General features: G+C 38.6%; 1 protein-coding gene and 1 long non-coding RNA gene across 2 annotated transcripts in view; both read right to left on the reverse strand.

Annotated features, from left to right (window-relative positions):
- LOC126377276 (uncharacterized) overlaps positions 1-21663 on the reverse strand; it is a 181430-nt gene that overhangs the window by 137441 nt on the left and 22326 nt on the right. The window lies entirely within an intron of this gene.
- LOC126377149 (homeobox protein Hmx-like) lies at positions 107-21075 on the reverse strand. The gene is made up of 3 exons (XM_050024837.1): positions 20795-21075; positions 4821-4927; positions 107-822 (listed from the first exon to the last, which is right to left on the reverse strand). The coding sequence occupies exons 1-3, from the start codon at positions 21073-21075 to the stop codon at positions 179-181; spliced, it is 1032 nt and encodes a 343-aa protein (XP_049880794.1). The 3' UTR covers positions 107-178.

The following is a 21663-nucleotide window of genomic DNA, read 5'->3' on the forward strand; positions in this document are numbered from 1 at the left end:
TCCAAAACTACTTAACTGGTATTTTATCATTAACATTATTAGCTAAAATACAAATACCTATACACTTAGTACGAAATTTTGAACGATTTGGCATTCGACACTCACTTTGACTTTTACGACTATTCGAAATTCAAAATCCGTCCGCGTTGTCAGTCCTGCGAGCGGATTCCAGCGAACACTACACGAGTGATGAGAGCGGTGCTCGCGAGGTGACGGGCGAGGGGGGGAGCGGTTGGAGCTGCTGGGGAGCTTGTGGGGGGAAGTAGACCCCCTCGTTGGGGAACTGCGGGTGGAGCGGCAGCGGCGTGTGCGGCATCGACGTCGGCCGCGACTCGTGGTACAGGATCGGTACACGCACGAGCCGCTGCGCCGCGTGCGCCATGTTCGCCGCCTCCAACTCCGCCGCAAGCTGCCTCTTCCACTTATTCCTTCTATTCTGGAACCAGATCTTCACCTGAGTCTCCGTCAAATGCAAGCTTGCAGCCAATCCAGCGCGCTCCGAGCTGCTCAAATATCTCTTCATGTCGAAAGTCGACTCTAATTGAAACACTTGGGACCGGGAGAAGACTGTTCTGGTCTTCTTCTTTCTCTTGCCGAGGTTGGCGTTGGGGTCTCGTTTCTCGTCTTTGTCGAAATCGTCGCTTTCGTCGACGTCGGGGTCGGAGTCGTTGGCGTCTTGCTGTTGCGGGTAGAGTGCGGGGTGCATGCGAGGGGAGCGGGGAGACGAGCGGGAGGGTGAGGGGGGCGACAGCGCTCGGGGGGGCGGGGAGCGTTGCCGCGGCGATCCGCCGGCTGAGCCTTCTTCGTTGGTCGTCGAGTCTTCTGTAAGAGAAAGATGATGTTAGTATTGAGAATCAGCCTTAACACTCGCATTCGCTGGTAGATAGACGAGAGGCCTATAACCGCAGTGGGAAGTATAGAAGGTATTTAAATTAGTGCATAGCGTGTTTCCTTAGCGTGTTTACTCTGATTACTTCTATAGACCTGGGACCCGCAGGACGCATAAATCCGACCTCTAGTAATGAAAAAGAAAGAAGTAACAGTAAAGGATACTATTAGATCTACTCGCAAACCTCACGATAAGAAGAAGACTGAAAAGTGAAAAGATTTTAATAGACACATTTGCTAACGTTTTCCTTTAGGGCAAAAATTTAGTATAAGTTGCATTTTTTTTTCTTAATTGAAAGTAAAGAAGGAAGGAATTATATTCATAAGTGCATACTTCACTTCGTTGTTATTTTTTTTTAATAATATAGGCTTGCGTTTGACCACAATCTCACCTGATGGTAAATGACGATGTGGTCTAGGGTGGATCACGATTACCTAGCAAATGCCTATTCACTCTAGCCTTGAAGGCTCTCAGATTTATAATTAGAAAAACAGACGTGACGTCGCTTTGTGGATATTCCACCGTAACTCTAATGAGATAATAGGTACTTTGAACTATTTACCACTAATCTACCTCAACAGAATAATGTCATTCCAATCACCATCAACAATCCTTAATCCTCTTTGAACAAAAATCAATAGCATCGGGTTACGTCACCAAATCCGTCAAATTGTCTAATCGCAGGCGTCAGATACTTCAATCGGAACGGATCGTAATTGGATCGGACCGCATAGAAAAAAAAACTCGTCGATTTGTCCAGTAATGAAGCCTCGTAACGTAATCTCCTTTGATTCGTTTGATCGAAGCTCTATTGACTTACGCAAGGGGCTTTTGTGTAAAGTACCTCCGGATAACCTGAGAATACTTGATTGGGTATGATTCATCATTCTGTTGGTCTTATGATGTTATCCCTCTTTTGTGGGATGTAAGCTTTTTTTTCATCTGCAGTGCTTATGGAATATCTCAATTTGGTTCCTGCTGGTGATTCAGCCTATAGTATCACTCTCGCAATAGCTTTCGACAATATCCCCGTCGGAAATCAAACCCAAACTAGACATTATCAAATCAAACTATTGTTTACAAATCATTGTAAGTAGCAAATTTGATTTCTCTAAAATCATCCATTTACTCGACGAAACAGAAACACGGCATTGCGAACTCCGACCGATAAGCAAAACACTGCATGAAATTCGAATTTCGAACCATTCCTAATTCATCATTGGCGGCAAACCAGCATTTCCGCATCCGCAATCCATCTCTCGAAATACGAAAATGGAACGGCGCGAAGTAGAATGTCATCAACACTGTTGAATGAATCACTACAAACTACACGTAACGCGTGCAATCAGATGAATTTCCTATTTGTCCGCTCATTTGCCGTTCCACCCTATTCGTTGACGGGTACAGTTCGATTTGGCTTACTGTGACATCACTTTTGCGTTTACCCTAAGCTACGCCTCCAGTTTACGGAGACCTCTGTACAGTGCTAAAATAGATACGCTTTGGAGATCTTTGTAAAATGTTTGGTTGTGGCAGAGATTGATTTTCGAAGCCGTATACGTAATCCTTTGTTACCGTTGGCTTGCTGTTTACACAAACGCTTACCAGATAAGTAGAGTACTAGTTACAAAGTGCGTTTAGTTATTATTTAATAGACTTATTTGCTCAATAGCTGGTTACTAAATATTAAGGTTAAGTGCCGGCTAACAGGTAATTTGCTAAGCGTGTTAAGGTTGAGTACTGACCTATCCACAGTTTGTATTTACCAAAGTAAGTAGATACCTACTTAATTTATATCTACAAAGATATTTTGAGTGTACTCGTTTCTATCCAGTCAAATCATTGTAACTGTTTACTATGAAACTTACTCCGCCAAGCTCTAAGGCGTCTATCTGAACCTGAAAGCAACTTACTCTACATTTTTCACTCTTACTCACATATTATTTTCCTGACTAAATGAAAGCTCGATTTCAAAATAGCGTATCTATTTCAATCAAAATTACTTTCAAAGGACATAAAAAGGCGAACTGCAATTTGAAACAAACCGCATTCGAAAATTAAAACAACTGACTCGTTCCGAACGCCACAACACTTTTGGCGCGAACAGCTTCAAATGGCAAACTTAGTAAGAGTGAGCGAGATAACCGTATGTTTCACGTTTCGTTACCAGTGTTGCTATATGTAGAGAAATTGTACAATGTGGTAGGAATGTAGAAAGCATTGTTCGGTCGGTTTGGGCCGCGTGAAATGGCGTCGCCTTTGTCTCCGAGATGGGTTTCGGGAAATTAAAGCGAAATGAGTGGGGTTGAGAGAGCAGATTGCTTGTTTGTCGCGAATGTTTTAGAGTAACGTGGATAATTATTTGTGTCGCGAGTGATTGAGGAGAGTATTAAAAGCCAGTATTTTTAATACGCGTCGCTGGTCTTAGCGTCTGCAAATATATTTTAGCGATGCCTAAACTCTTCTTCTTCTATCGTGTGGGTTGTGAGGTGAATACCAACCTCATCAACCCTGGCGTCAGGGTTACTATTGTGCCTAAACTGAAGCATAATAAATATGTCTTAACATATAAGTTGTTTCAATATTAGAAATTCTTACACAATGAGCCTTGTTTTTAAAATTTAATAGGTAGCTTATGTTTGTCAAAAAAGGTATGTAGTAGCTCTACAAAAATATTGTTTTTTTTTAGCCTGTTAATTATTTTTGAATAAAATAATAAATAAAATAATTATAATTAAAATAAAAAATTCACATTTAAAAATCCATCTAATTCTAAATAATATACAAATTAAAAACAAGAAACAGACCGCTTAAAACCCTAACGCGTTCGATATTCAAATCGCTGTCACATCCGTCCGCAATCAGCGCGGGAACCCGAGCCGAGTGAATCGATTACGCCGCGGACGCCTCGATACCTTAGCAATGCTAATCCCCTGGTACTTCCATACAGTTGCGTTACATTTAATAACGTTTATTTTGTAATATTTTGTGTCATATAAGCTAATGTAGAAGTATACTTACACAAAAAGATAAAATTTTAGGCAGAATTCAATATGTATTCACCAAGCACCACCAAGCGCTACAGATGCTAAGACGATTTTATTGAACCCATATACAGCTACATATAGCTAAGTGAACGTCAAGATTTAATAGTATTTTTGTATGACGCGCTTTCCCTTCGGTACAATCATGAGCAATATCATGTACTTTAGAACCCTGTCGCACTATCATATTTGACATTTAATGAGGCTTACGGTTTAAATTGGCAAAAAAGTTAACGTGACATGGTTGCAAAGTGTATACATATTAGTACTCGTGACCGTACTTTGTATACCCCCTCCAGTTTATTGAGGGGAGGCCTGTGCCCAGCAGTGGGACGTATATAGGCTGTTTATGTGACCGTACTTTTAAAGGATGTTAGTGACATCCTAACGAAAACTTTGAGCGATGATTGAGACATGATTTTGAGTTGATATCAAGTGGAATTTTCCATCGCAAAAATATGGAACTGAAAATAATTAAAAAATCTCAAAAAAAGTCATTAATTTTCCGACAAAAAATTCTACTTGATATCAACTCAGAATCATGATTTGAAACATCCCCCTCAGTATTCGTTACGATGTCACTAACACCCATAAGTACGTACTCGTATCTACATGTACGTACTTGTGTGTGGTGAAAGTCACATCGTAACGAATACTGAGGAGGATGATTCGGCGCATTATTCCGAGTTAATATCAAGTGGAATTTTCCATCGCATAAGTATAGAATTGAAAAAAAAAAAAAAAACAATCAGAATTTTACGACGGAAAATCCTACTCGATATTATCTCAGAATCATGATCTGAATCATCCCCCTTAGTATTCGTTACGATGTCACTAGCACCCTATATATCAATCACTAAATAACCTTAAAAATATAGGATACGAACCTCTAGGTGGCGTGGATCTCTCGTGAGGCCTTGGCCAGCACCAGGGCGCAGGCACCAAGCCTCCGTATCGGCCTGCAAGGGCGCTCCACTGCGAGATTAAACCCAACCTGCAACAATGGAATAATTACATAACAACAACTATATTTTATTTAAGTCTAGTTAGGTGCCTTTGGCGACTCAATATTAACCCTGGCACCAGGGTTGATGAAGTCGGTCATAGCCTCGCAACCCACATCATCATCATCTCCCTAGCATTATCCCGTTTTTCACAGGATCCGCTTACCTAACCCGAAGATTTGACAGGTGTCCGGTTTTTTACAGAAGCGACTGCCTGTCTGACCTTCCAACCCGCGAAGGGAAAACCAGCCCAATACAGGTTAGGTGATTAGGTCACTTACCTCTGAAAATGCATATCTCTCTCTCTTCTCGGGAATTTAGGTTACACAATCATTGGTTTAGGCTGGGTTTCCACTGACGCGGAGATATGCGGAGAAGAGCGGAAATGTGCGGATTTGACCAATCACAGCGTTCGAGAGAGCGAAAAACGAAGACGCTCTGTCACTCCTTCCTCACGGTGATTGGTCGATTCCTGCACATCTCCGCTCATCTCCGCAAAGATCCGCGTAAATGGAAATGCAACCTTAGGCCTGTGCTGGAACCCACATGAGAGAAGAAAAGGGACTTGGTTTGGAACTTGGGGCTTTTTGGTTGAACTTCGAGTTATATACCAACCCCACCACAACAAGCTTGAAAACGGGTGAAGTTTTTACAACGGGGGGAGTGTGTTGAGACTGAATTATGGCACTTATACTTTGAAGGTTTCCAAGGGTGGGATAAACCCCATATTAATAAACATCTTTGCTGTAAGTAGGTGCAATCCCTCGCCCCTGGATTTCCGAGAAATATGGAGAGGGAATTGAAATATAGAAAAATAAAAAACATAGAACCCATTCAGCTGCTTGTCTTTCCGGGCATGTCGTTAAATCCGACAGAGGGACTAATGTTTTTAAATTAGGTAGTTTCCTGGGTCAAAGAGTTATGAAATTATGATTAAGTACTAAATAAAGACAGATCTAAAGGTGACAGAAAACGTTTTCGTTTTTTTATTTTTTACTTATGAATTTTAATAAAGAAAAATGTAATAATTAGTCCGACATTTTATAACGTTTTTCTATGACGTCACAGTGTGCTTTTTCATACAAATTCCATTGTAATTTTGAGTTTTGACATTTAGTAAAAAGTAACAGATTTGACTAATTGGAAACTAGCCGATTAGTATGATAGGATATATTTTTTTAAATTATTTAAGGAAGAAAATAGTTATTGCGTAGTTTTTAGGCGATTGGAGTTGCCAAGCAGCATATTTAAAATATGTGTTGCTATTGCAGTTTCGTGTCATTTCTTCTTTTCAGCCATAACACCTTGCAAATGACGTAGATTCAAAAATGTTAAGTTGACTTTCAACAAGTTTATCTATTATAATTACGTTGAATAAATGATTCCGATTCTATTAAATATGTAAAAGATGTTTTAAACTTTGTAATCAGCTATACTAGAATGGAACCCAAACATTTAATATGATATTTTTACGCTGTATTTGTAATAAAATTATTAAATAAATAAATTATTAAATTATTAAAAATAAGAAAGAGTGAGACGCTTTATTATTGTGGATTTGTGAAAGCCATAATTCACAAATCCATAATTGACAACATTTCAAATTTTTAAGCCGTGGTTTTTTTGTGCTATTTCGAAAGTACTTGTTTAAATAGAAGACACGTATTTTTTCTTTTCAAGATTTTTCCACTAGAAGTTACAAAAAATATTTTTTGAAAATTGGATTCTGCCATTGATAGAATGAAGGCAGTATAATGTAATGTACCTTTGCATGCGTATTTAAAACAAGTCGCAAACAAAGTGTCATGTTATGTATGACATTTACTTTTTTTATAATTTTTATGAAAAGGTCTGAACTTATTATGCCTTCCTCTTCTGACCTCGTGGATTTTTCAATATATTTCTATTATTACTGAATTAAAAAATCTGAAAAAATGTGTTTTGTGTAAATCATAGAAATATCTCGAAATGGTTTTCGATTTAAGGCACCTTAGTAAAAATGAAATGTTGTCAATTACCTACAAGTCATTTCGACGAACATCTTTTTATGTGTTTTTGTTATTGTTTTGTGAAAAAATAATACTGTTATTTTTTGCCTGTGGCTTCTTTTTATAATAAACAATTTATATTCTGTTCTAAAATAAAATCTGGAACTAGGATGAACTATTTGGATCCATGCCCAGTTACGGTCATTTAGTTCGGGCGAGTTAAAGTAGTTTGACCTGCAGAGCTAACTTGCGCGCCGTGATAAAATTATCAATCGATTCCTGCTTAATACATTTTGTAATACGTTTCGATAACCCGTTTCTCACAGGATCCGCTTACCTGACCTACAGATTTGACAGTCCAGTCCGGTTTTTTACAGAAGCTGAGAACGTGATAATAATTTATGATCCAAACATGAATTTGAATTTGAATTCGAAAACAAATTCGACAATCATTGGTTCAGGCTGGATTCGAACCGGCAGCAGAGAGGCAAGCATTCTATCAAGAACTACCGCGGCTCCTGCTTTCAGAAATACCTCTACAATATACTTTTATCGAGAACTAAAAAGTAAACAAAACACCTAAGGGCAATACATCACATTGTTACTCAGGCGCAACGCAGTTTTTCTTCCCGTTGTGTCGGGTACAAGCTTCCTCACTTACTGCATCGACACAGTATCGATTGTCGACTAAAGGGGATTGCCAGCTCTACCTTAGGGAGCGCCGGTTGAGAGTAGTGATGGGACATGCGTGGTTTTTTATGTCTATCGATACTTTTAGTTATCAAATTCAATATTTATTTTATTTCACACATCCGCAATTACTAAATTTGAAATGCTGACACAATTAATTGCATTATTAAAATTAAACGTATAATTAAGTAAATTGAAACCCGACCCGATGTTTGTTTATTGGTATTCTATCCAGAAAAGGGTGACCATGTTTTGTGATTTGTATGGAGTGTATCTGACTGAAGCAAACGAAATATCAGTAGTATTATTGCAAACACGAATCGAAAATAAATAAATAAACATGATTGCTACGAGAAGGCTACGAGGAATTCTACGAAATAGCTACACACGCCTACGCTACGCCTACGGCTGTTACGATATTTCTAGCAAAACAGATTTAAAATCTATTTTCGGTGTAAATAACTACAAATTGACTAAATTAAAGCAATTGGCCCTTTTACATAGTGCCTTAGGTTTAAATTATGTGTCGGTAAGTATTTTTATCCGTCACACACACACGGTACAGCCAACACAGTTAAATAACTCCGTGGTCTAGTGGTTAGAGTGTTATTCTCACGATCTACAACTCCGGGTTCGATTCCCGATGGGGACATTGTCGCAAAACATTTAGTGAAACTGTCCTTTGTTTGATAAGGACATTGTAGGCTTGACAATCACCTGATTGTCCGAAAAGTAAGATGATTCCGTGTTTCGGAAGGCACGTAAAGCAGTTGGTCCCGGCCATAAAAGCATCTCCACCAACCCGTAGTACAGCAGCGTGGTGGAGTATGCTCCATACCTTCTCCGGTTGAAGGACGTATAATATAGGTTTTTATAAAAATATTATCTACGTAGGTATTTCTACTAATTTCTTTCTGATTGTCTTATTCCCTGATCCTTCTATACGCAGTACTATTTTTAACCGACTTCGAAACAGAAGGAGGTTTTTGTGACGTCATAGAATTTTCGAATGAAAGCGTTCCCAAAGTGGAAATGTTCCCGTTGTAAAAACTCTTTAATAGTAAAGACACTGGCTGGTTTTTTTTTTCTTTTTCAAATTGTTCTTTCTTGTACGCTGGCCTCATCTGCCTGAAGATTAGATAATAAAGCTCTTTTTACATAAGTTTTGCGCCTTTTAATTGGCGGGAATTTTCCCACGCCGGCACCTCACTGTATGTGACACTTAGCAGTTGCCTAAACTGAAAACATAAAGAAACTCGCTATCGACAAAATTATCGATAACGTCCTATCCCTAGGCAACAATTTTCTATTTCTGCTGAAGCTTTTCTATCGATATTTAACAATAGCGATTGCCGGTTTATATCGACAATATCTTGCCAGGCCCGCTAATGGCGAATTGTGGATACTCTGTGGCAAATACTCAGTGGCGCCATTTTTTATTTTCATTTTTATATTTTTTTGTAAAACGTCTGTCAATTGATATTGGGGCGGTTAATGTAGAGTTACTAAAATGAAAATGATAGTCTATCGGATTTAATGGATTGTATAAAAATATAATAATACAAATACTAACAACACACGGCCGCAAACCGTAACGGGGTTGGCAGAGAGAGAGGCACATTATACCAGAACATATTTTACTGATAGATATATGACTCATTTATCATAACGCTAAAATAATCCTTTTCTGTTAAGTCAAGTCAACAATAAAGCACAAAAGAATAACAAACAAAAGCAAAGCTTTTCTTTAATAACAAAATTAAAATCCTTAATTAGTGCACGAGCACTCAACTATCCATTCAACACTACCCTCCGTATCATTAACTCTAACAACCCCTAAAGTAAGTAATCCGACCCGAAACAACCCTTTAAAAAAACAACTAATTACCTCAAAAAAGACCTTCCAAAAAAAATCAATAGAAGAAATAATTTATCCAATAATCTGTTACTCTTACTCCGAGATTTGAAGAGAAATTCCATTACACGGTTTGAAAGTAGAATAGAAGAAGGTGCGGCGTGATTGGTCGAGTCACGGAGCGCTGATTGGCTGGCTCGTGACCCCGCCTCCCAAGGGGGGAATAGGGTATAAAAATCGATGTTCGTCCCAGACATCTTCTTTTTGGTAAAACGGCGTTACCGACGACACTCCTCGCTTGTTAGTTATAATGGCGTTTGTGCTTCTTTTTATGGTTTTATAGAGCTGCGCATTTGTATCTGGCTACTGGTAATGTATCAACTGTGATTATGGCTGTTAACATCTCTATATTCTGTGAGAATACATGTTTCTTTTTTCAAATGGAATAGGCTCGCGTTTGACCACAATCTTACCTGATGGTAAGTTACGATGTGGACTAGACTGGAACACGCTTACCTAAATCCCTATTCACTCCCTTGAAGACTCCCAGATTATAACAAGATGAAAAACCGACGACGGCAGATATTTTCAGTCCTTTGCTGTTCGCATCACAAACGAAAAGGCACATGATGGTACTTAACCAACTTAGCTATTTATTTTTATTGCTCCCAGATTACATTGAAATAAACGTCTTTTTTGTAAATATCTAACATAAAGCTCATGACTTTATCCCAATTGGGGTAGACACTACATCTATCGCAAGATGAAATAACTACCCACACCTCACCGAGCTTTCTGTTAGACCAACACGGTAGGTACAGTCATTAGCAATATAATGTACCCACTTTAGGACTCTGTCGCACTAACATATTTGACATTTAGTGAGACTTACAGTTCAATTTGTCAAAAAAGTTAATGTGACATGGTACCAAAGTGTATACATATTAAAACTCGTGACCGTACAATGTATCTGTTGAAATAGTAACAGATATTTGATACTAGTTCCTTTATCCCCTCTCTATACCTTTAAACAGTTTAGCTGCATCTCGGGAACCTTTTGTGTACAATACAAGTTTGTTTGTTAAGATGACACCACTATAGCACTTTGAGCTTTTATTGGTCTTGTTCATTGTAACCGAGCTAAGTACACCTATTGTAGTCGAAGACGAGAACTCCTCTGCTGGACTGGGAATAAAGAAAAAACAGAATGCGTTCAGCTGCAACAGCCTCCGTGGTGTAGTGGTTAGAGCGTAAGGCTCACGATCTGGAGGTCCGGGTTCGATTCCCGATGGGGACATTGTCGAAATCACTTTGTGAGACTGTCCTTTATTTGGCAAGGACTTTTCAGGCTTAAATCACCTGATTGTCCGAAAAAGTAAGATGATTCCGTGCTTCGGAGGGCACATTAAGCCGTTGGTCCCGGCTATTAGCCCAGCAGTGGGACGTATATAGGCTGTTTATGTGCATTCAGCTGCCTATCTTCCCGTGCATGTCGTAAAAGGCGACAAGGGGACAGCGTCCTTTCGAACATGATGGATCACCTGTAAGAGCAATAGGCTGATCCCCTATCATCATACGGTTTATCATTATCCACCTTAGGTCTACGTATCAAAAGTGACTGCAAATAGTTTCTTGATTATTTGTAGTTCTGCCCACCTCTTCGGGGAATACGGGCGTGAGTTTATGTATGTATGTATGTCGAGATAGTCGAGATGCTATTTATCATTTTCATATTCTTTTTTTATTTACCCAAAATTTTTACCCAATTTGTTTTCGAATTCATATTTCCGACGATGATTATCACGTGCTCAGCGGCGAAGGAAAACATCGAGAGGAAACCCACATTCCCGAGAAATGCATTTTCGAAGGTTCGTCTGAGAGGTATTTTTTTATTTTGCATCCTCTTTAAATAGACTATCTTCTAAATTGATGGTGTTATGCATCGATAAATAAGTGAGGCCGCGGGTTTCCTTATGACATGTGGCTCTGCTAACCCCAATTGGGACGCAAGCGTGGCTTTATGGATTGAATGTATAATGGCTATACAGGTAAATCATGTTGAAAAGTGGATAATTCCTTCCCACGTAGTAAGTTGCTACGACTGCGTAGTACGTCTACGACGTAGCATTTTCGTAACGGTTTATTTAGTTCCTTGAAATTAACGCGAAGTAAGGAACAAATAAATCTTATAAAATCTTATAAAAAATATCAGAAAAGAAAATAACGATTTAAATCAATCTGAAACTACCCCTAATAATAACTTAAAATCTCATTTCCCAACATCAAGAAATATCTCCACTCAAAAGTTGTTTATCTCGTGAAAAATCTTTTAAAAAGTACCTTTAAATATTTGTTTGGCATTCCTTGAAAAATCAAAAGGCCCTTATATCAAGACCGTAAACCGATAAGTAGGTAAGTACCTCCCCTCGAGTCTATAGGGGCGATGGTCTTACGTGTTTGGTATGAGTCATGAGCGCCAGCGGAGCGACAAGCGATAAAGAAGTCAAAATTAATTATAATATTATGCTCATTACGAAAACGGCCTCCGCGGTCCAGTGGTTGAGCGTTTGGCTCACCATCCGGAGATCCCGGGTTCGAATCCCGGTGGGGACATACCCCAAAAATCACTTTGTGATCCCTAGTAAGAGAAACCCTTTATTGACTCCACGTGTTCTTTTAGTAAATAAACGATTATTATTATTAAAAATTAACTACTTCTGATTGTGACTTAAGTAAATACTATTTATACTTTAAAAATAATTAACGAAACTTTTCAAAATAGGAAAGTCTCACAACTCCGCTACCGCTCTTAACCTGCGTCCCTCCAATGAGGCGTTAAATTATTTATATTTACGAGGGGAAGATTAGGGTCCACTCGACAGATTTAGGAGCTGTTATTTAGTATTATTAGCTGAGTGTTTAAAAGAGGGTTGCGCCCTTAAGGAAGATGTTAATGCTATCGGGAAGATGACATGCTTTTTTTAAAGGAAGGATGGATGTAAGTACGTGGTTTTGTGATGATCATTTTGTAATAAGAGAAAGGAGATTATAGAAAAAGATTAGCCTCCCTAATTTGTTGTGAAGATCTCAACGTTTATAGAGGCGGAGATGGGAGTCATCAGTTCGGCAATGGAGGACGGAAGAGGCAAGTCACACCTGTAACCTGTAACCCGACAGAGGGCAGCAGTAGCTGTCAAAACTAATCAGAGCACAGGAGTCCTAGTACGACTTTGAAATGGACTACTCTGGGCGCCACTACTATTTGTAATATTCTTTTCATATCTCAGGACTATGGAGTCCCGGACCTTTGAAAGGCGTGGTTGGTGACGAAGCCAACATGTAGAGGCCCCTTAAGACAACTTAATGTAAAGGTACACCTCTCTCTCTCTTTATTTAAGAGCTGCGCTCTTGTCGGTGGAGTGATCGCCATTCCTCTCTTCTTCCCGCCAAATCCTTCACCTCCTGATACGTCACGACCTGCACCATCTCTTTTATTTGTTTCATAGATGTTCTTCTAGGTCTACCCCTTCCTCTCTTCCCTTCAATTTTTCCTTCTATGATACACCAACCGGCAATTATTCCTGTAAGTATGCACTAATTGAATGCACCCAAAGACAATCATATCATTGCTTCTACTCGCTGGACTGTTACTAGGTATTGTAATCCTCAAGCATGATGGACTGTTATTGGTTGAGGGGGCCACAACTTTTTTTCAGTTAAAAAATAATAATAATAATTCAATTTCTCTTTTGTTTTGTATTTTGTTTTTTCCTGTTAGTGCAATAAAGTATTTGTAATGCTGTTATGTTAATAGTAAGTAAACAAAATGACAAAGGCAACGATAAACCCGCAAAAGTTTGTCTCGATCATGTCACAGTTCATCATATTATTGGTAACAAAAGTTATCTTACCACAAGTTATCTTCTGATTGCTCGTGGTTCAGCCTACCCCATTTAGGGATTGCAGACGTGATTGTGTGATTGTTTATTTCTGTGTGTGCTGCTTTTTTATGTTCCCCCATTCAGCGCTTCCTTATCGCTATCGACCTACTAGAGTCGATTAATCCTTTCAAATATTTTTCCTCTCAGACGACGCCCTGAGCCGAGGTTCGCGCCCAACTAGGCACCCTCAGGCCTGTCGTCTTAAACGTTGTACCGGGTGAGAGCCTTCAGCGCTCCCCATTTGTCCGGCGAAGTAGTTAATGCCATCTGCGGCAAATCTACAATAAGTCACGTCAAAAAAAAGTTTTTTATGTATAATTAAAACACATAATAACAGCGTTAATCAGGGATATGAGACTCCCGATATTTCTGTATGTATGTTACTTTATTCACTTGTAGTAGATAGATTATAATTAAGTAAAGTATATCATGAATTATCAATAAGTATAAACATTCTCTTGCGATTTATGGTTCTATTAAAGCAGTATTTACTATGGGCGTGTGTGCGTGTGTGTATGTGGTGTATGTAGGCAGAGACAGTAAGAACTGCCTAAATCAAGATCAGCCTCATAGAAAATATATATATACCTACGTAAGTATCTAAAAGGAAGTCCACTACAGTTCCTTAATATTCGATTAAGCGTAACACAAACATAAAACACAAATCAAATCTTCAGGTATATCCGAAAAATCACGAGGGTCGTGCGTATCCCCTGTAGGGGTAGGTCGTAAATAACCCCTCACATAATGGGCAGTACATATAATACGGGAGAGTTCAATAGGGACGGCATGTCCCCTTCACGATGTGGTAAATAACTTTGGTAAGTTATTATTTTTATACCAAGGGTCGGTAAGTTACGTAATGGGTAAGTTTTGAGAAAGCGATGATGACAATTCGGTTTTGGGTGGTAAAATGATTTAATTATGATCTTAACATATCTTGAAATAGATTACTTCGTTAGCAATTGGACCGAGAAAACTCAGTTTTCTGGATTCTTGTCATCTTTGTATCCTTTGCGTAAACAATGAATGAAAAACAACACTTTTCATTAAAAAAGTAAGAAATACAATGCAAAAACGACGACGTAAATAAAAACCAAAATCACCCCAATTAGTTTTATCTATTCTACAAAAAAGCCTCCCAATTATCCTTAAAAACGCAATCGTTTATTTTTATTCACCAAATTACTTAATTAGCCGTCTTAGAAAACAAGGCTGAATAACGAAATGCCGAGATTAAAAAGAAAAATAATTTAAAAATAAAAAGTAAGATGGCGGGTGACAGATCGTTTACACAATAACAAAATGTCGCGCGTCACCTGCGAATAATTAAGGAGGGAAAGAACGACAAGAAATAAAGATGTTTAGACATTTTGTGTAAGTCAGTTTCTTTTTACTTTTCTTTGCGTTTTCTTCTGAAAATTAGAGATGTATGTATCTGTTAGAGAAAACAAGTTGACTTGAAGTTTCTTCATTATATTAGGAATTTAAGATTTTGATATATTGAGAGATGCACAGAACTAAAATAAATAATCAAAATTTTTAGTTTTATAAGTTTGTTTAACCTCAAATTGAAACACGTGTTGCTTTTAACGACAATGACGCTTATTTTTTATTTGATCGTTTTTCATAAAAGTACTTACCTATTATAAATTAATTCATTCAAATGTGACCAATTTTTCACTTACAAAAACATAAAGGTCCTAATAACTACAGACAACAACTTAATTTAAATAACTAGCTTTATCTCTGTCTTGTATTCGTCGTAAGTGAAAGAAAAGGACGGCACTATTTTTAGAGCTGTCAGTTTTGTCTGCGAGGTTCGGTAGCATAATAAAACACCCAGGATAATGTTCACAACCGCCTCCAATCCTAGACGGAGACAAATGACAACCCTCGACCATCAACTGTCTTGTGAAGTCTTGTCCAACAACGACCGACCCTAATTTGCCATTGAGAATGTCACTCGACTCACCCCATCTTAGAGATGTCACTCATTCAACAAGAATTTAACATTGAATCAATTATTTTTGAGCTATACAAAACACCGTACTAAAAACCATTAGAGGTTAAACGATAAATCGATTTACTTATAAGTATATTTATATATTTGTATGAATGTATGTAGGAAAGTGAGTAGAAAGTACTATAACACTAGGAAGGATAATGAATGGGGATTTGAGATGATTATGGTATAATTTAATATAAATAAAATATCTCCTTTAATTCTATATAACCACATAATATACATACATACATATACGTTTCTTCTATTTGTACACTTTGTGCCTTCCCACTTTTACTGACCTCTCACGCCATGCGGGGTTGGCTGGAAGAGATCTCTTTTAGAGATAAGTCCACCTTTTGTACCTAGTTTTTTGTTGATATTTACTATATAAATGTATACAATAAAGAGTTTAATAAATCATTATCCTGTAAACTTATCTAGTAAGTTTATCTAGTTATGGCTCCATTTGTACAATCAAAGAGCAAAAGTGCAGTCACTGAGCCCAGCGAATTATTTGTAAATAGGAGAACAGGAGTCCTAGTACGGCTTTCAAATAGACTACTCTGGGCGCCATCCCACTCGCGTCAGACAGAGTACTGCGGGGCGGAAGGCAAGAGGGAAACCACTTAGTAAGACACTAGAACGAAGGGAAGCTAGAAGGAAAGAGAGGAAGGGGAAAACCAAAAGAGCTTACATGGAACAGATTAAAGAGAAGGCGAACATCGTGTCTTATAAGGAAGTGAAAGAATTGACCTTTGACAGACAAGAATAGAGAATGCTACACCGACAAGAGCGTGGCTCTTAAATTAATGATGAATGTCAATACAATATTACGAACGATAAAGTGCAAAAGTTTAATTACTTTCTTGCAAAGCAATAAATTAACTAGTTGGTCTTAAGACCTCCTGGTTACATGTCGTTTCTGTAATAGACCAAAAACACCTACAAAAACGTAAATTTTAGGACAACTAATGTTTTATAATTTCACCACTGTTTACAAATAAAGCGTTAGAACAGATGTGAAATCAACTTTTCTTTTCTTTTTTGTACTACTCATCATCATCACCAGCCCATTAACGTCCCCACTGCTGGGGCACGGGCCTTCCCTATGGATGGATAGGGAGATCGGGCTTTAAGCCACCACGCGGGCCCAGTGCGGATTGGTGGTTATTAACGACTGCTTATGCAACCGGGACCAACGGCTTAACGTGCCTTCCGAAGCATGGAGGAGCTCGAGATGAAAACTTCTTTTTTTTGTGGCTTCATCCTATAACCGGCCTTTGCGAAAGTTGCTTAACCTCAACAATCGCAGACTGAGCGCGATTTGTACTACTCAGTTATTGTTAATTATTAATTTATTACTTCTTTCTGCTTCTCTGTGACGCATGTATTAGTTATAAGTGAAGACTTCATTGGCTAATGTACGGTCACGAGCATTAATATGTATACACTTTGGTACCATGTCACATTAACTTTTTTGACAAATTGAACTGTAAGTCTCACTAAATGTCAAATATGTTAGTGCGACAGAGTCCTAAAATGGGTACATTATATTGCTCATGAATGTACAAACTATTTACATTTTACAAATTGTTATTGAAGCTATCTGTTTCCCTATTTGAAATAAATAAATAAATAATTCGCTGGGCTCTGTGACTGAACTTTTGCTCTTTGATTGTACATCTATCACAAGATGAACTATTAAGTTATTCTCTGATAAATGTATTAAAATATTCAAATAAGTACGGTCACGAGCATTAATATGTATACACTTTGGTACCATGTCACATTAACTGTTTTGACAAATTGAACTGTAAGTCTCACTAAATGTCCAATATGTTAGTGCGACAGAGTCCTAAAGTGGGTACATTATATTGCTCATGACTGTACGTCACAATCCTAGCCACAACCGTTAACCCCATCAACTCCATTCGTGTCCAACAAGACGGTCGTTGTTCCCTAATTTGCCACCAAGAATGTCACTTTGCTTCGGCTCGCCCCCATCTTAAGGATGTGACGTCGACGAGTTAGTGAGTTGACTCAATATACTGACTGACTCTGACAATATGTCATCATCATCAATTTAAGAGCCACGCTCTTGTCGGTGTAGCATTTTCCATTCCAGTCTATCAAAGGCCAATTCCTTGACTTCCCTATAAGACACGACGTTAACCGTTTCTTTAATCTGTTCCATGTAAGATCTTCTTGGTCTTCCCCTTCCTCTCTTTCCTTCTAGCTTTCCTTCTATGATAAGAATATGTATTCCCCAAAAAAAATGCAATATATAGGAATCATACAAAAGAGTTTAATAAAGAGTATTTTTAACGTGGGTTATTGTAGACTTAACATAAATGGTATTCACTACTTTTTCAAACCAAAAATGAGACAATTTCCAAATCTTACACACAAAGTATGTTTTATTGTGACAAAATAACTCAACTTTAGCAACTTTCCTAATAGTTCATTAATTTCTTTTTGCTTTCCATCCCCCTAGCATTATCCCGTTTTTCACAGGGTCCGCTTACTTAACCTGAAGATTTGACAGGTCCGGTTTTTACAGAAGCGACTGCCTGTCTGATCATCCAACGCGCAGAGGTTTACCAGCCCCACACAGGTTAAGTCACATACCTCCGAAAATGCATTTCTCGGGAATGTGGGTTTCCTGTGGGTATTTTCTAATTTCTTTTTGCTTTATTTTGTAATATTACTTAACTTTACAGGAAACTGACACATAGCTAACAGAACAACGACAAAAAACTAAATTATCTATAAAATTTTGCACTCACGCAAACTAGTTACAGCCAAAATCCCTAACTCACTCACTGACTCAAAGAGCGTATCATCTCATCCCAACACTAGAATGATATTTTATACTGTGTTGCCAGATAAAAGGGGCATAAAGGAGGCCTTACACGTAAGTTCTCCTGATTAGATGGGTAATGATGTTGTGGCTAAATGGGAGATGGGCTTGTTTTATTTTGTTTGTAGTTTTGGGGTTGGGGTGAACGAAGAAACGGATTAAATGTTATAAGGAATTGGGGAGCTTATCTGTCTTTGGATCTTGTTTATGGTAATGTTGAAAGGTAGAGTTGGATGTCAAAGTTTTTAGTTACTTTGAAGTTTAGCCTTTAATCTACAACTAATATTTTTGCCCGACTGCGGCGCAGCAAAAAGGGATATGTGTTTAACCGTTATGTATGCATGCACGTCTGTTCTCTTTTAACGTCTAAACCACTAATAAGAATTTAACAAAATGAGGTGACACTATAGGTGTCAAGAGCCGTGGTAGCCCAGTTGGTAGAACGCTTGCCTCTCACTTTGAGGACGCAGGTTTGAATCCAGCACAGGTCTAAATCAATGCTTGTCGAATTTGTTTTCGAATTCATGTTTGGATCATAAATGATTATCACGTGCTCAGCGGTGAAGGAAAACATCGTGTGTAAACCCACATTCCGGAGAAATGCATTTTTCGGAGGTATGTGACCTAACCTGTATTGGGCTGGTTTTCCCTTCGCGGGTTGGAAGGTCAGACAGGCAGTCGGTTTTGTAAAAAACCGGACCTGTCAAATCTTCAGATTAGGTAGCGGATCCTGTGAGAAACGGGATAATACTAGGGAGATGATGAGTTGTCACTAAGCGTCTTGAGTGTCTACTTGTAAATGCGATAGTAGGTCCTTAACTCTGATTGACCTCTAGATAGATCCCTGCTTCGTGCGACTTTGCATAAATGTCCCATTGCCAAAGATGAAATATGTACCCACACCTCACCGAGCTTTCTTTTAGACCAACGCGATACGTGGTGAGCCGTGTCGCCGTCTATAATGGGCACATATATTTTAAAAACAGGGACAGGTTTAGAGCAATCTTTACGGAGCGTCTTATGCGCTTTTTTTTGACGTGACTTATTGTAGATTTGCCGCAGATGGCATTAACTACTTGGCCGGACAAATGGGGAGCGCTGAAGGCTCGCACCCGGTACAACGTTTAAGACAACAGCGTTTTATGCAGAAAAAGGAGCGGATAGTTAAAAAAAATCCACTAAAATGTATACATTTTTAACTCAGAATCATGGTTTGAATCATCCCCCCAAAGTTTTCGTTACGGTGTCACTAACTCCCTGTATACTATAGAGTATCGCACACAAATTGCACAGCTAGTAACTATCTACCCGTCGAAGCGGTCACTTGTGGTGACCGCTAGATGGTAGCGATAGAATTAACTAACTACTCGATTTAATCCACAAGTTACTTGCCCGCTACCCGCCCGCCACTTCACCGGTTACTGGTCAGATAGTTGTTTATTATAACCTACGAATAAATTATTTATTCGTTGATTATAACATTACATTAACCCCACGACTATACAGTGTTAGTGACATCGTAACGAATACTGAGGGGGACGATGATTCTGAGTTAATATCAAGTGAAATTTTCCGTCGCAAAATTTATAATTTTTTTAAGTTTCTTTTTCAATTCTATACTTTTACGATGAAAAAATTTCGCTTGATATTAACTCACAATAATGCGTTGACTCATCTCTCTCAGTATTCGTTACGATGTCACTTACACCCCGTAGAAATACATACAGGTAGCCATACAATTAGGCATGGTTGTTAGTGACACCGTAACGAATACTGAAGGGGATGGTTCAGACCATGATTCTGAGTTGATATCAAGTGGAAAATACATGAAAAGTTTAGTGTATTTTTAAATTCTTTTCCGTTCCATACTTTTGCGACGGAAAATTCCACTTGATATCAACTCAGAATCATAGCCTGAATCATTCCTTAAAGTTTTCGTTACGATGTCACTAACACCCTATATTTTGAGGGACTTTCCAGGCTACGTAGAAACAATATAGATGGCGATGTAAAGATTTTCATATTATGTATACAAATCATCCTCACCAGCCCATTAACGTCCCCACTGCTGGGGCACGGGCCTTCCCTATGGATGGATAGGGACATCGGGCCTTAAACCACCACGCGGGCCCAGTGCGGGTTGGTGGTTATTAACGACTGCTAATGCAGCCGAGACCAACGGCTTAACGTGCCTTCCGAAGCACGGAGGAGCTCGAGATGAAAACTGTTTTTTTTGTGGTCACCCATCCTATGACCGGCCTATGCGAAAGTTGCTTAACTTCAACAATCGCAGACCGAGCGCGTTTACCGCTGCGCCACCGAGCTCCTCAATGTATACAAACAGAATGTATACAAATATGATGCTACATATTTGTATTATATTTGAATATTTGTGTTGCAAATATTATGTTGCTACATGTTTGTATACAAACAGAAATAGGCGTGAGGTCATGTTTGTATCTATGTATGTTGATGAGAATAGAATGATTTTCATGATTATTATTTAACTACATACCTTGAAAGCATAGCGTCATTGGTTCCAAAATGATTCGCAGCGAGTGCGGCTTCTAGAACATTCTCTCTTCTCGGCTCCGTTCTGTTCAGAATGGAACTAATAGAGAAACTCGTGTAAGGCGCGCTTCCCGTCGCCTTCTCTTCTTTATCCTTCTTGATATCGTAGAAGGGAGACTTCTGGTCTTTCCTAGAAGGCGACGAAGGTATATCCGGGCTACTGGCCCCTGAAACCACATTGACTTCGATGTCTCTCTCGTCCTGCGATGATGCCGGCGAGTCCATGTTTACTGCATGATATTGTGACCTGGAAAGAGAAGGCTGGGTTAGTAGGAGAAGAGAAATGTTAGAGGAGTAACAGATAGAGAGAGAGAGGCTTATACTAACGAAGGCCTTATTATAACTGCATTACGGTAACGACGTTCTAACGGTTGCCTGGATGAGATCGCTACTTGGCAATAGGGCAGCCTATTGGGTAGTTTCTTAGGTCGGAGATAAATTATGAAATTCTGATTACTAAGTAAAGGTGACAAAAACCGTTTTCTTTTTTCTATTTAAGTAATTTATTTATGAATTTTAGTAATAAAAAATTTAATAAAAATTGCGACATTTTATCACGTTTTTCTGTGACGTCACAGTGTGCTATTTCATACAAATTCCATAGGAATTTCGTGTTTTGACGTTTAGTAAAAAGTAACTGATTTGACTAGTTGGAAACTATCCTATTGTCATAAGTGTCGATGGCAGTACAATGTAAAACTCTTTAATAGTAAAGACACTGGCTGCTTTTTTTTTCAAATTGTTATCTCTTATCCTCTGGTCTTATCTGCGTAAAGGTTAGGTAATGAAGCTCTTTTAACATAATATTCCCAC

This window comes from Pectinophora gossypiella, chromosome 22 (assembly GCF_024362695.1).
Source record: "Pectinophora gossypiella chromosome 22, ilPecGoss1.1, whole genome shotgun sequence".
In the NCBI taxonomy this organism is placed as follows: Eukaryota; Metazoa; Arthropoda; class Insecta; order Lepidoptera; family Gelechiidae; genus Pectinophora; species Pectinophora gossypiella.